The sequence below is a fragment of the Leptonychotes weddellii genome, chromosome 14 (assembly GCF_054177405.1).
Source record: "Leptonychotes weddellii isolate Sample4059 chromosome 14, ASM5417740v2, whole genome shotgun sequence".
NCBI classification, from domain to species: Eukaryota; Metazoa; Chordata; class Mammalia; order Carnivora; family Phocidae; genus Leptonychotes; species Leptonychotes weddellii.
This window is the reverse complement of record NC_138382.1, coordinates 35,736,881-35,752,503: the sequence shown is the minus strand read 5'-3', so window position 1 is coordinate 35,752,503 and position 15,623 is coordinate 35,736,881. Positions and strand designations below refer to the sequence as shown.

The 15,623-nt window shown below is 40.0% G+C and overlaps 1 protein-coding gene across 1 annotated transcript in view; it reads right to left on the bottom strand.

The window, feature by feature from the left end:
• The window catches only part of ADAMTSL1 (ADAMTS like 1), a 659,580-nt gene that overhangs the window by 454,754 nt on the left and 189,203 nt on the right, over positions 1–15,623 (bottom strand). Inside the window, exon 2 of the mRNA XM_081804071.1 lies at positions 1,081–1,200. Within this exon, the coding sequence (XP_081660197.1) occupies positions 1,081–1,200 (120 nt within the window). The remainder of the gene's footprint in view (positions 1–1,080; positions 1,201–15,623) is intronic.

The window sequence follows — 15,623 nt, the reverse complement described above, 5'->3', positions numbered from 1 at the left end:
CTAGAAGAGAAGTTTATGAGATAAATGTGCCCAAAACACCCTCTTGAGAGAGACTGTAGGAGGCAGGGTAGAGGAGGTAGAAAGAAAGCCACTTGTGTGTTTGCTTTGGACATGTTCAAAGTCATTCTTTTTTTTTTTTTTTTAAGATTTATTTATTCATCTGTCAGAGAGGGAGGGGAAGAGCGCACAAGCAGGGGGAGCAGCAGGCAGAGGGAGAAGTAGTCTCCCTGTGAGCAAGGAGTCCGATGTGGGATTCGATCCCAGGACCCTGGAATCATGACCTGAGCCAAAGGCAGATGCTCAACCAATCGGCGAGCCACCTAGGTGCCCCTCTAAGTCATTATTTTCTGAGTGCACAAGAAATCCACTGGGCTCATCTAATTCCAGTGTGAGCACTTCGGAGCAGAAGGTCACCACCATGAAGAGCTACACCTAAAACTTTCAAAATTTTCAGAAGTTATCTGCCCAATTCTCACCATAAAGTACAGATGACAAATTACGGCTTGATTTGCAAGTAGAGAGGACCCTGACTGTTGACATCACCAGTCAACTATGCTACTTGTTTTCATTTCAGAGCTCATTTTGGAGACTTCCAATTTTTTGTTTTTTTCAAAACCACCACCAGGGAAACAAACTTCCATAAAATAAATATGACTAACACTTTGAAGTAAAAATATCCACAAAGAAACCAGTATGGGAAGATGGCAGAATTTCCGTTGACTCATAAAACAGTTTACATATAAATCTCCTTTTTTCTTCTTCACTCATTTAAATTATTACCATTTCTTGTTCAGACTCGCTGGCAAAACATCAGTGATTTTCATGTGAGTCTTTCACATTCTGCCCCAAACAAACTTTAACGCTTGAGTAAAAGGTTTGCAGCTGGCCAGACCCAGGAGAGGGTAGAAAGGTGCCCCACACAGTCTGTCCACTGCACTATCACTTTGCTTCCCTCTCGTCATGGATATGAGAAAATACCCTTCAAACCTCTTCACATTTGCTACAACCAACCACCACCGCAAGTCAGAATTGGCAAATGAACTTCAGTGTTTCCAAGAATAAATAAAAGAGACACTCTACCGGGTCTTCAGTTTTGTGACTATTCAAGAGGTCAGACAGGAAATCTTCATGAAAGCTCTCTCTCCGAATTAGCGTAAATTCCCTCAGGAAAACAGCCCCCTGGCTTTGGTCTCCGCATACCTAGGGAGATAAGATAGCCAATTAAGCCTTCAGACAGAGCCTGGAGGGAGGGGACACTGAGGAATTAATGTCTCTGAGTTAAAGAAACTTCTTGGATGCATTTCAAGTCCGATTAGAGCAATCAAAAACAACGCAGGCAAATACATATTAATGCAAGAACCACTAGAATATTCTGGCATGTGGCTCCTTGGATAGATGCCAGGAAAGTCCACTACTAAGTTGGCAGCTCTTAATTGACTGGTGTATGATGCTGAATTCGGAGACTGTAAGTTATCTTTGAGGCCAGGTCAAGCATAGATTTATTCTATTGGGCTATCCCTATGTATGCGCCACCCAGGTATCTTGGACCTACAGGGATCAATCCCTATTTCCATGGGTCTGAGCATCCAGGTGGATTCTGATGTCCTGTTAAATATCTACCAGATAAGGAGAAGCTGGCCTGAACCCATAACTGACTTCCTGAGTTATTCAAGTACTTAAGAACCAGATGCACTTTAGCTACTCTGAAGGGAGGTATTGGAGAACTTTTATCTAGAGCTTATCACATACCAGGTTCTTTACACATGTTATCTTGCACCAGCCCCAGGAGGTGTCTGTTATTAGCCACACTTTACAAATTAGGAACTGGAGGCCACAGGGTTTCAGGAATTTGGCAAGTTAGTAAAGTGTTGAAATGAGGACTCAAATACAGGTCTGACTCTAAAACCCCTTTCTTTTCATTATCACATTGTGCTACTGAGCTACTCAAACCTCTGGCAGAGGACTCATTGTTGAGTGACTCTTAAAAATGCAAGGGGCAGTGAATTCACTCAGGCTTCCCACTACCTCTCTGAACCTCATTTTACGCATGGGAAGACAGGAATGGTTATCAGGGTGATTGGGTTGCTGAGAAGACAGGAGCTAATACATGTAAAGTACTTAGTACAGTGACTGACCTAGAGGAAGCATTCAACAAAGAACAGCCATAGTTATTATCAAAAGCACATTCTGCTCAAGGAACAATTAAAAATTTAAGCTTTTAGCATACATGAAATTCTTTGACCATATTTATAATGTCTGTGATGGATACAGTATTGGGTTGGGTATTGTATTATCTTCATATTAATTTAACATTTAATTTTTTTTTTAAGATTTTATTCATTTATTTGAGAGAGAGAGAGAGAGCATGAGAAGGGGGGAGGGTCAGAGGGAGAAGCAGACTCCCCCCTGAGCCGGGAGCCCGACGTGGGACTCGATCCCGTGACTCCAGGATCATGACCTGAGCCAAAGGCAGTCACTTAACCAACTGAGCCACCCAGGCGCCCAACATTTAATTTTTTTTTTTAAGATTTTATTTATTTATTTGACAGAGAGAGACAGTGAGAGAGGGAACACAAACAGTGGGAGTGGGAGAGGGAGAAGCAGGCTTCCTGCTGAGCAGAGAGCCCGATGCGGGGCTCGATCGCAGGACCCTGGGATCATGACCTGAGCCGAAGGCAGACGCTTAACGACTGAGCCACCCAGGCACCCTCCAACATTTAATTTTTATACATTTTCAATTGTATACCTTTTTATGGTATCGGTAATATCATTAGGAATACGAGGGGGTTCATATTATTAATTTATGCCTTCTTCAATGTCTGTAGTAAATCATAATAAATTCAAATAATTTTAATCCCTAAACCCTTTGGGAAGGAATAGAATTTCCTGTAATTTATATGTAAATGGCTTCTGTTACATGGCATAGTCAGTATCATGGGGTAGACAGATTTGGGGCCGCTTTACTCCCTAGTATCCTATCTGTGATTATATTGCTTAACATGGCAAAGGGACTTTGCAGATGTAATTAAGTTTACTTTTTAGCTGACTTCAAAATAGGGTTAGTATCCTGGATTATCCAAGTGGGCCCAATGTAATCATAGGAGGCCGTAAAAACAGAACGTTCTCTGGGCTGAGGGCAAGAGAGAATGTCAAAAAGATTCAAAGTGTTAACAAGGACTTGACCTGCCATTTTGGCTTGAAGATCAAGGCTGGGGGGAGGGGGGGCACATGGGAAGCATGAGAGGAAAATATATTCTGCCAACAATGGAGAGCTTGGAAAAGGACCTTTGCCCTAGAGGAGAACTACATCTTTGGCCAATACTTTGATTTTAGCCCAGTGAGACTCTGACTGGAGAATCCAGCCATGCCTGCCAGACTTCTGACATACAGAAATTGTGAGATAATACTTATGTATTGTTTTCAGCCATTAAATCTGTGGTAATTTGTTATGGCAGCAATCGAAAATTGATATAATCATCAAGAGGCAGGGTCGATGAGAGGTTATCTTGTTTCTTTGCCTACACCATTTCATAAGAATTAGCCAGTACTGAATAAGCAGAGGTAGAATTGCAGACTAATTCTTGGAAATGTATCCTTCTGGGTAACCTAACTTATTCCTGTTACACTTAAAATTAAATTTCTCGTTTCTTTTCTCATCAGGGTCAATCATTCCTTGAGTCTGTAGTTACATACACTTCAAAACCTGTCTTGACCCTGTATCTTCCCTGATCAGAAGCTTTCAGGGATTCTCCACTTCCTGTTGGGCGCATTCCAAATTCGTGGGCCCTGTGTTCAGGACTGCTCACAGCTCTTCAAGTTCCAGACAAAGAATAGCCACACTTGTGCAGCTTTTTCTCAAAAAGATCAGAACCTGAGTTTAAAGTGACCTAGAGTTGATGTGTTTTCATGTCACTGTTTGCAAAAGGACTAAAGTATGCTAATCACTACTAAAGTTCACATTTCGTTAATCATTTCTCCAACAATCCGAGGCTATTTTGAATTCTAACTCCGTTATTCAAAATGGTGGCCACCTTGTCATGCAATGTCATAGTCTTTAAAAGCTAAAATCTGAAGAGACTAATCAACTTATGTGCATTTTCTTTGGGAGAAGTTTTGTGCCTATGAAAAACATGTTTCTTTTGTTAAACTGATAAAGAGACAAAAATGAGTCAAATATCCTCCAAAATAGAGAGCAAGATGTCAAATATAAAGCCTGAAAATGCAATGCTACAAAAAGGAAGGATGATCAGCAAACACTTAGTCCACTTGGTTTATGCTTTAATTCTCAATCATAGCTGTGTATTTGTTTTAGAAAGCATTTCTGCCTGTTAGTATTTCCCAAGAATGTTGACATTTATAAAACTCACAATTCTTACCAAGATGTTCAATTTCCCCAATACTTTTATGTGATACTAAGGCAGAAGGTCTTAATTAAACTAAAATTCAATTTGATATTGAGAATAGATAAGAACATACAAGTTAGATGAATGTAATTATGACCACTTTCTCCCTATAGATATCATGTGCATATCTTTTTCTAATTTAATATCTATTCATGAACACTATTACTAATGAGGCAATTTAAAGTACTCAAATTAATTTGATCATTATTAAATTAGTTTTGAATATCGTATCTATCAAACCATGGATAATAATTATTATATTCTGTGTGTTTTAGAAATACTGTTACAATGAAGGAGATATACAAATATATAAAGATACATAAATATGTAAATCTTAGACTTCTATTTCAAACTGGTTTTCAAAATGATTATTTAAATCTAAAGTAGTATCTTTTGCTCATTTTTTTTTCATTCATTCATGTGTACACATATTTACTCAAGTACTATCAAGTGCCAGGAGCTTTATTATAGGACATATTTCTTCCTTTCAGGGCACTATCCTTCTAATGAGTACATGGATGTGACAGAGTCTACTAGATGCTCACCAAAAGCTACCATCTTTTCATCATCACTGATACACCTAAAGCACATTTCCTAGCCTCCTTTGCAGTGAAGGTGGCCAAGACTGAGGTTTAGGTGGTAGAAGTGATTGGTGATATACGAGGCCTGGTCATAAAAATCTCCCACATTCCTTCCTCCATGCTCTGTTGCCCTCAGCTCTGCCTGGAATGGAGACAGCCTCAGGGAAATCTTGATGTTAATTGTTAAAGATGTCAGAGGTTCCTTGGCTCCCTGACTGATTGTATGCAGGAAGACCTTCCCAGGACCTGCTCGCTTACCTCATATTGTAACATGATCAAGAAGTAACAATCTACTGGGTTGGGAGGTGCCCATGTTAGAGACTATTTGTTACTATGGCTAACCTGCTCTAATTAATATAATGAAAAAATTTTAGGTAAGCACAGGATGCCAGGAGAATACAGAGCAAGGGTGATTACCTCTCCCAAGAAGGATTATGAAAGACTTTAAAGCAGGGCTAAAGGAAGATTGGGGATTTACTAGCCTGACAAGGGGAATGGGAGTGGGGAAGGGGCGGTTCTTGTTCCAGAAAGAGGGAAGAGCCTGGGGAAAGGCATTAAGGCTTGAGATACCTTGTTTGTGTTTTATGTTAATCTAGCATGGCAAGAGTATGGGGGTACACGAGAGCATGGGATGGGGGCAGAATTTGTATACTGTGCAGGGGCCAGATTATGAATCATGCTCACTGAAAGACAGAAGCAGCCAGTCTTGCTTGAGCTTATGAGTTTGGAAGTGCGTTCTGGTAGTCTTGAGAAGGTAAGACTAGAGATGAAGTGATTAGTTTCCCATCACTGCAATTACTCTGATGAGAACTCATGAAGACATGAGGGGCTGGGAGGAAAGGAAAGGGCCAGAAAATTTGGTGGCCAGCTGAATGCAAGTGATAAGTCAAAGGTTATATCTATATTTTCTGCCTGGATTTGAGCATAAGAGCAGAGTGGATAGTAGCCCTTACAACAAAGAGGAAGTACATCAGGAGGAGCAGTTATGTGAGTTAGATGTGAAGTTTCATTCCAGAAAAGTGGAGCCTTAGGAGCCTTTGGCCAAGGAAGCTGAGCTTTGTGCACTGGAAGGAGACTGGTCCGGAGATGATACATAAGTGTTGGCATCATGTGGGGAGTAGGTGATACTTTGGCATGAATGAGCTTGCCAAGGGAAAATATGACAAATGCAAAGGTATGAGCGCTGAGATAAGAACCGTCTGGGGAGAACCGATACCTAACATGCAACATGGATCTATCTCTAATGGCCTAGTTATGCCGACAGAAATTATTAACAAGGACAATCCAAACATACTGCATTTCATCATTTTTAGGCATTCTTCTATTGGTTTTCCATGAAAATACATTCATGACATTACATTCAACTTATTACAATTAGTTTCTTAAGAACATCCTGTGGTTCTTTGGGCTATCAATCCCCAGCTCCTGAATTCAACTAAATGTTGACGGAAACTTGAAAATTTCCAGGATAACTCACTTTTTAAAAATTCTATTTCCCATGGTTAGACCAGATCTCCTGAGTTTTGGTTTGGAAAATACAGTTACTTTACACCTGATATGTCAAAACTCCCCTTGCAGTTATCAGGTAGTTAGCATATTATAAAAAAATGCATCAAAACTGGCACCCCATTATGTTTTAGATTCAGTGCTGTTACTTTTGCAGCTAGAAAACAGACATGTGAGAAGTGGAGGAATTTTACACATGGCCAGTGGTCATGTTAGGATTAGGAATCAGAGACAGTGTCTCTAAAAATCTCAAGTCTTTGCTGGAGTTAAATCTAGCTATTCACCTACAGGAATAGGACAAGAAACAAGTAATCCTGACTGAGTCACCTATCTGTTTCTGCAGGATTTCTAGACTCCTGCGGACTGCTCCTCAGGAAGCACAAAGACTGACACGTGCTAGAATTTGTACCCTGTGATGAAGATTGCTTCTCCAATTACAGTCTCATTTCCTGCTTTAAACATTGACTCCTCTTTCTGATCATTGGCACACCAGAGTACTCCTTAGAGAACCCAGGAATGTAGAAATACCAGCTCCCAGAATAGAGTCTCATTAGATCCAGGAAGGAATGGAAGCAATTTATTGTTGTGGTTTACTTCTCTCGAAGGGGGCTGAGCGATCAAACATAAAGAGAGTTTAGGGAGGGATGTAGGTAAATACAGGAAACAAGGGAGGCTTTCAAGTAACTCTATTCTCTACCCCCTGTGAGGGAAAAGGAGGTAAAGATAGTTTAAAACGAAAAACCAAAGTCACTGAATAATAACAAAAGGTTTTGCATTTGGCTTTAGGATACAGTCAGAAACTCAAACTATGTCTACTCTTGTCTTCTACTTCATGCTCACTCCTATCATAACCTGGCACCAAACATTCCCCTGCTTGACCTGACTCTCGGTGGCTCCAGAGAATACTGGTTAGTATTTGGACTCACAGTTGTCAACTGTCCGCTCACAATGAACGTGGCTGATGGAAGAAAAGATAATAATCTCCCCCTCAGAATGTCCTACTTCTTACAAGTTTGCTATCTGGGTTGTGACTAGAATTTGGAAGGTTAAAACACAGAGCAACTGGTTCACATTTTGGAATCTCCTCCATCATTAAGGAAGAGCTGAAATTTCTATAGAAATTGCAATGTTGATGATAGGAGTGGATTATGGCCAGAGCTTTGAAGCAGCTATAATGTTCTTACAACTCTGGGGGAGGCATCCATTGACTTCCAGGCTGGGAAAAAGGGATGTAGAAATAAAAGAAGTTTAAACATACAAAGATGCCCTCAAATTATCAGGTTACCATTCTTCTTTCTTCATTTAGTTTTTCTGTGAAAACTGAAATGTAGCCAAGTTCATGTCCTATGGGTTGGATTTATGTTTCAATACTACTTACAAAGTATAGCCCTGAAGACCACACTGTTACATTTTTTTTCTACCAAAAGGATTTTGTGACATCTATTTATGCCCATATTTTGGTTCGTAGTTTACTAAGAATTAAGATAGTGAAGCTGAAAATTCTCATTAATCATCTAAACAACTTAGGAAACTAGCTCCTGTGTTGTCTGAATACACACCTATATTTAAATGCCAATGGACAGTGAAATGATTGGTGCCAGGCTTATGAGTTTTGGCACAAGGGGGACACTTAAATGCTTATTGAATTAATAACTGAATAGGAAGTTTTCTTGGATGCCCCCAAATCTCTAGCTCCAGTTCTGAGAATCCCTACCAATAGGAAGAAATAAGAATTCATATGGACTCAAAGAACTACTCAAAGGTAGTTCTGCCACCCAATATCAGTACCATCTGATCCTCAAAATCAAGGTGACTCAGAGACCAAGGGAAGGAAGAGAAAAATCTGCGCCCAGTATAAAAGTATGATTAACGGGCACCTGGGTGGTTCAGTCATTAAGCGTCTGCCTGCGGCTCCGGTCATGATCCCAGGGTCCTGGGATCCAGCCCCGCATCAGGCTCCCTGCTCAGCGGGAAGCCTGCTTCTTCCTCTCCCACTCCCCCTGCTTGTGTTCCCTCTCTCACTATCTCTCTCTCTCTGTCAAATAAATAAATAAAATCTTTTTTTTTTTTTTAAGTAAGATTAACTTCTGGTTTGAAGGAAATCAAGCCAAAGGATGTACATCCTATCACTAGCCCTTAAAATATTGATATACTAAGCTAAAAATGAGAATAGGTCCCAAATGAAATTTGGGGACTAAATATACTAAGAAGTAGATTCTAAATAAAAATAAATATAGATGTTTCTAACTTTATTAAAGGTCCTGACATTTGGTAGCAAACTGAGTTTGCCTGACATTAGTAAATTCCACTTGGGAATAAACAATGGTCCCTGATTTGGGAAAGGAAATTAATCATTTTACAGCCTATTCCTGTTAGGGCTATTCTAATGGACCCAAATACAATGAAAAAAAATCCAGTCTAATTTCAATGGCTCCCCTTCCATTAATCCCTATAACTTCATTCCTGGTAGGAATATTCTGATATAGTAAGATGGGGGAATGAGTAAACAGTAATTTGAATGTAAAAAAGAAAAAATTATGGGCATATAATCTTACTAAAGAAATTTCCTCATTATAACACAGAAAAAGTATTTCAAAGACTTATGAGAATATGTCCCAAAATAATAGTATTTATAAATGTCTCCAAATTCACAGTCACCAGTCAGAAAAGGCTCAACCAGCTTATGCTGAGATCAGCAACTGTGTGTTCACATGTTCACAAATGTGTCTGGAGAGTGGGGAGACAGTGTCACTGAATAAACTGCTTTCCTTGTTGTAAGTGCCCACTTGGAAAATCATCTGCTTATCTCTGAAAGTATTGTTGGTTGTTTTGTTGTGGGGTGACTCAATCTCCTTAGACAGACACTTTGGGATGCCAACATACCTATCCACACTTACTGCCACAGAAGGCTTGTCTGTGAAAATAAAAAGGTTCTTGAAGTGGCTTCAGGTGTCCCCAGCTAATGGCTGCCAACTATGTGAGCTGATTAGCGGTGTTATACTCCCTCAAGGAAAGGCTAAATATGATCCCCAAGAAGATCGGTGGGGGTAGTTAATAAAAACATTCTTATAACCATATTTAAGCCACTGACATTTATATACCTGGTGTTTGGAGCTTAAAAACATTTCAGTATTCTGTTTGTTCTTTTACCAACTTTAATTACCATTTCTAAGGATTGTAAAGATAATTGCTAAACAGTTAAAGCAGGAAGAAGTGAGATGGAACATACTGGTCCAAATTGTTCAGCTGGGCCTCATAATTCCTGGTACAGATGTTCATGCTTAGTTCAGGTCTGATTTAGAGTAACAGCTATAATATGGTTTGAGGCAAGGTGACCAGATGTAGCTGAATTTAAAGATCTGTCCCAGAATGTCAATGAAAAGAAACTCCATTACCCTAGCAAAATAACCTTTACACTGTGGGGTAGGAGGGAGTAATGCTCAAAAAGATCCACTTTATCTTTAAGGTAGATGGATAGCTACCTTGACAAGGCAAGGAGTCATTAAAACAACAACAACAACAACAAAATAAGAAATGAACAAAAACATATGGAGAAATTTACCCTGACAGAAGAATGGGTAAAAAAAAGTAGCAGCAGAAGGAATTCCATCAAAGGGTATACATACACTATGTATAACATGGGCTTGATGTACAGGTAAGCTGTGGCATTTCCATAACTGATTATAAGCATGGGTGCTGAAAGGAAAGTGCTAGAAAGAACTTTGGAGACCCTCTTCACCAGCCTCTTATCTTTTCAGATGAGGGGAACAATCCATTGCCTTCTTAGGCCTTAGGTAGAGAAAACATGTGGGTTTTGAGACATAGCCCGTGACACACATAAGATGGCAGAACAGCCAAATTACTCAAAGAAAGCAGCGACTTTACCAAGATATGGAGTGAATTCTCTTCTTCCTTATCTTCCTCAAATGTTTTAAGACACATTCCTACCAAGAGGGGAACAGAGTACAATTTCCAAAATTAGGATACTCAACTTGAGAAAGCTGGTAAGAGCTGTGATTCAGATCTACACTTAGACGATGAAAGAACATACAAAACAGAAAAGGCGGAATTCCCTGTGTTCTACTCCTAAGTAGAAGGGCAGATTATTGTCACATCTTCTAAGGACAAGGAGAGATAGATATGGTCTTAAAATTGCTCCCGTGTGCTTAGGTGTATACTTTAAATCTTACATGTAAAATGGAACACTCATTAATGCAAGAATTAAGAAAGTTGAGCAGTTAGAGGAGAATTTTAAGATAAAAAAAAGGAAGAACATAAAGGTGTCTACATACACACTATAGTGGTAGAAATCAATCTTTTTTAGTTGTATATTTGGCAGTGTTTATTTAGATCAACATTATAATCCAGGTTTTTCTAAAGTTGCTTAGCTGAAAGGAGTTGAAAGTCATGGTATCTCTCATATTCTGAATCAAAATGAGGATTAATTAGGGCAGAAATTCTTTCTTTGCCCTTGCTTAGTTTACATTAACTCCTTTGGAGGCCATAAAGATGTGCCACTCAGATCTCCTGCTGCAGAGAGCTTAATCGAAAGATGGCCCAAATGTACTCTGAATCCACCTCCTTGTGGCCCACGGGCTGCTCTCAGCCCTGGGCTGAGCACAGCAGATACCAAAGCAGCTCTATGCCCAAGAGATGTGGAGGTCCTCTGACAGATGACTTCTGCTCTAGGACTTCCTAATGGCTGGTCAAACCCTCCTCAGCACTGCACTATGGTCTGAGACTCTTCCTATCCAACCTTTCTGTTTTCTCTCTTTCCTCCACTGGGGACAGCTAAGTTGCAGTCATTGATGGCTCTTCTATGCCTCTGCCTCCCTCATCTTTTCCCCAATTAATCCTCTTGCAATTCTTAATCCTGTCTTGGCACCTGTTTCTGGATTTCAACTAACACAGCTTTTCCTCTGACCCAAGTGCTATTGGACTGGAACTAATGTTTCCAATTCACCATCCCTATCTACAGCAAAAAGGCCACCTGGTCTCCATGATGCCAAAGAAATGGTGAAAACACTGTTAGGGTTTCTTTTCACTCTCTCTGCATTGAAGTCTTAGTTTCTCTACAGTACTGGGAAACAATGATCAGAATTGGTGGATAAGAGACAGCTCTGATGGGTGCCTGGGTGGCTCAGTTGGTTAAGCGACTGCCTTCAGCTCAGGTCATGATCCTGGAGTCCCGGGATCGAGTCCCGCATCAGGCTCCCCACTCAGTGGGGAGTCTGCTTCTCCCTCTGACCCTCCCCCCTCTCATGTGCTCTCTCTCTCTCTCTCATTCTCTCTCTCAAATAAATAAATAAAATCTTTTTTTAAAAAAAAGAGACAGCTCTGATTCTGCCTCCTGGATCCTCACCCAGACTGCCTATACCCAGCTCCAAGTTCACCCCTATTCTAGCATGCTACTTTGTCCCACTACTGAAATGTAAGATAGTACATCCAATTCTCGTTGTATTCAGTTGGCCCAATGGCTTTAATTACACACAAAAGTGTCAAGATGATAAGTTAAAGCATTTCCTGGGAAAATCAGCTTTTATTGTTTCATGAACTCTAGAAGCTTCTCTATCCCTGGCCAGAAGTTTCTCTATCCCTGGCTAGAAGTCTTATCAACATGTGCCAATATTTTACAGAAAAAAAATAGGATAGTATAGACCCATGTAGATTTATTCCCCTTTTAAAGAAATATTCAAACACAGTTCTACAGATAATGCTTTAATAGTAGTAATAGTGTAACTCAGATACATGTGAGTTCACCACACCCTCTCCACCCTGCACACACATACCCCATGGCCCAGTCTCTAAGAAATGTAAACACAAAAAATTGGGAGAAATGTATATCAGTATTTAAATTGTATATGTAACTTAAAGAATTTCAAATATTTACTCAGTATCTCAAGAAAATGACCAAGAAATGGGGAGGTTTACACTTAACGCATAGCAAGCGTTCTTTAAATGTCCACTCTTCCCTCCTCACCCTTATCTGTCATTCTCAATGTACTTCACACAGATGGCTGTTGGTTCTTCAAAACTCTTGTCTCTCAACTCCCAAGTTATTTCTGAAATTCAGCCCCTGTATTTCTTGGGAAAAGAGAAGTGGAATGCTGAATATATTTGTCATACAAATGTATTATTACTTTGTCATATATCAGTAATAGTTTGTTCCTACTAAAGAAGCATAATCTTTGTAAGGAAATGAAAGCATTTAATAGGCATATATGCATGTGATATTTATGTATGAATGTTTATATGTGCATGTGTGTTGCAAAAATCTCAATGTGACCCAAAAATAGGAGACCCAAGCACCTGATAGATGATGGGTCTATTTGAATGAGGTATGGAGGAGCCTCTTGGAAGAGAATTCATTTCAGCATGGTCTGGACTCAGAGCCTTGGATATTAAAGAAAAAAAGAACAATTCTACACACAACATAGTGATTATTATTACTCAGATTTCTTCAGTGCAGGGAGCCTTTAAGTAAAAAACTTGGCACTAAAAACCAAGCATGAATGCTAACAGACCATGGAAGCCTGCTTTCCCATTTGACAGGTAGGAGCTCTGGCCCCTCCAGACTTAGAACATGAGTGGCATGAACCAGCAAGAGTGCCCAGCAAGGACAGGGACTATACCAGGGGAGACCACAGCACCTGCAGAAGGGACAGGGATACCCAGGTGAAAGGGGTGGGTTGTGGCAGGAAGTGGATCAGCTGTGACCACTGCAGACAGTTACATGGTGCTTCCACTCAGCTTCTCAGGCATGGAAGTCTTAACAGTGGATATCACCATAAAGGCTGGAACAGGAAAAGAAAGAAAATGGTGGCCTTTCCATGGTAGTAAACAGTGCTTGTTCATAGTTATCACTCATGGAAGCAGCCCAAAAGGACAAGGGCTTGCAAGGATCTCAAAGGTCTACAGTGAAAAGTAGGGCAAAATTGTCATATTCATCATTTAAGCTAATGATAATGTGAATCTTGTATAAATCGTTCACTGGAATAGCCTTGGCATCACCAATTATATGCCCACCATACACACACACACACACACACACACACACACACACTACCTTTCTTCTCGACCGTGAAATTATTATTATATGTGTTGCCAAAGCAAGGACTTGACTACAAAACTATTAAAAATAATTTTTTACTGCCAATTTTCACAATCCACATTTGGGTTTATACTAAAAGAAAAATCAATAGAAAGCTAGCAATCAAATACTTTTTCTTGTTTTCTATTCTATGAAAAATGAACTCAGTGGAGCCAGGTCATGTTCAACTGGGTCTAGTTCTTGATGTTGGTGTCCATTTTCTTTTTTTTTTTTTTAAAGATTTTATTTGTTTGAAAGAGAGAGAGTGAGAGAGAGAGAGAGAGCACATGAGAGGGGGGAGGGTCAGAGGGAGAAGCAGACTCCCCGCTTAGCAGGGAGTCCGATGCGGGACTCGATCCCAGGACTCCAGGATCATGACCTGAGCCGAAGGCAGTCGCTTAACCAACTGAACCATTCAGGTGCCCCAGTGTCCATTTTCAATACTTCTCAAGTGGGAACTATTTTCCAAAATGGTCCCAATTGAACCATGCCTCCTAGAATTAATGAATATGTATAGTGTCTCCCCCCCTTCCTTCCCCCCGCCACATACACACTAAATCTGGGTTGGCTCTGTGACTTGCTTTAACCAATAGAATAAGGTAGAAGTGGCATCATGACAGTTTAGGGCCTGAGTGTTGAGGCCTAGCAGCTTTCACTTTTGTATTTTGGAAAGTTCTGGGTTACCAAATATGAAGTCCAGGCACCCAGCTAAAGAGGCTATGTGAAGTGACCAAATGGAGAGGGCTGCATGGAATAGGAAACCTCTTAAGACTATGTGGAGAGACATAGATATTCCAGTGTCCTAGTTGAGCCCAGCCTTCTATTTGTCCCCACTAAGGTACAAGATATGTGACTAAACCATCCTGGACATTCTAGTCTAATTAAGCTTCTGGATGAGTGCAATCTCAGCTGATGTCACATGGAGTAGAAGAAACATCCAGTATAGCCCCTTTAATCCATGAAATTATGGGAGGTAATAATGACATAGTTATTGGTTTAAACCACTGAGTTTGGGGTTAATTTATTACATAGCAATAGGTAACTGAAATACCATAGTATCATACATTGAAGGGGGAAAGGAGAAATTTATCTTCATAGCCCATGCTTGCTTTCAGAAGCACACAAAGTGGGGAGGGGCAGTTTTCCTTCTAGATTGTCCAAATCTGTTGAAAATTGGAATCTTAAGACTGTCATAGGAATTGACCTACAGTTGACATTCTGGGAAAAAATAATGATCTTTCAGTAGGCCCCCCTGATTTTGTGACCCATCCTACAAATTTCAAGATTACCTGCTGCTAGAAATTTCTTGTATGCTTCATCAATTTTATGTTTAGGGTAGATAACATCAAAGCAAGCTAATGATATTGCCATATCATGGATGGTGTTGTTATTAACATCATCTTCTTCAGTATAAGTGGCTGTAGTTCCTGTAAAGACCAGGTCCTTGGAAAAAGTTTCAGTGTAATACACTTCTAGTCTGCTGTTCACTGTGTTATTCCCAGATAATTTTGATAACTGTGAAATGACATAAAATGATTACTTCTTGGTATAATGCTAAATGTAGGGACTCTATTCTTCATATTTTAAAGATTTTATTTATTTATTTTAGAGAGAGAGAGCAAGCAGAGGGAGGGGCAGAGGGAGAGGGACAAGCAGACTCCCTGCTGAGTGTGGAGCAGGGCTCTACTGGAGGACACTGAGATCATGAGCTGAGCCAAAGTCAGATGCTTAATGGACTGAGCCACCCAGGTGCCCCTCAATTCTTCATTTTGCATTTTGAAAGTCTCCAAGGCCACTGCCCTTACAGACACCTTTTGGCAGGTAATAATTTGAAAGAATTATCTGGGTCTTTGCTCTTCATCCATTCTTCCCTGCATTTTACCAAGTACTTTTCTGCCTCAAAATGTCACCATGAGTCTGTAAGCCCCAGTGATCAGAACTACTCTCTCTCTATATATGTTGAGTTCTATAAATATCTGAGTAGTAAATCAATGAAGGCATTTTGTTTATCAATTGTTAATTTTAGAATTTTTAGAGGTAGAA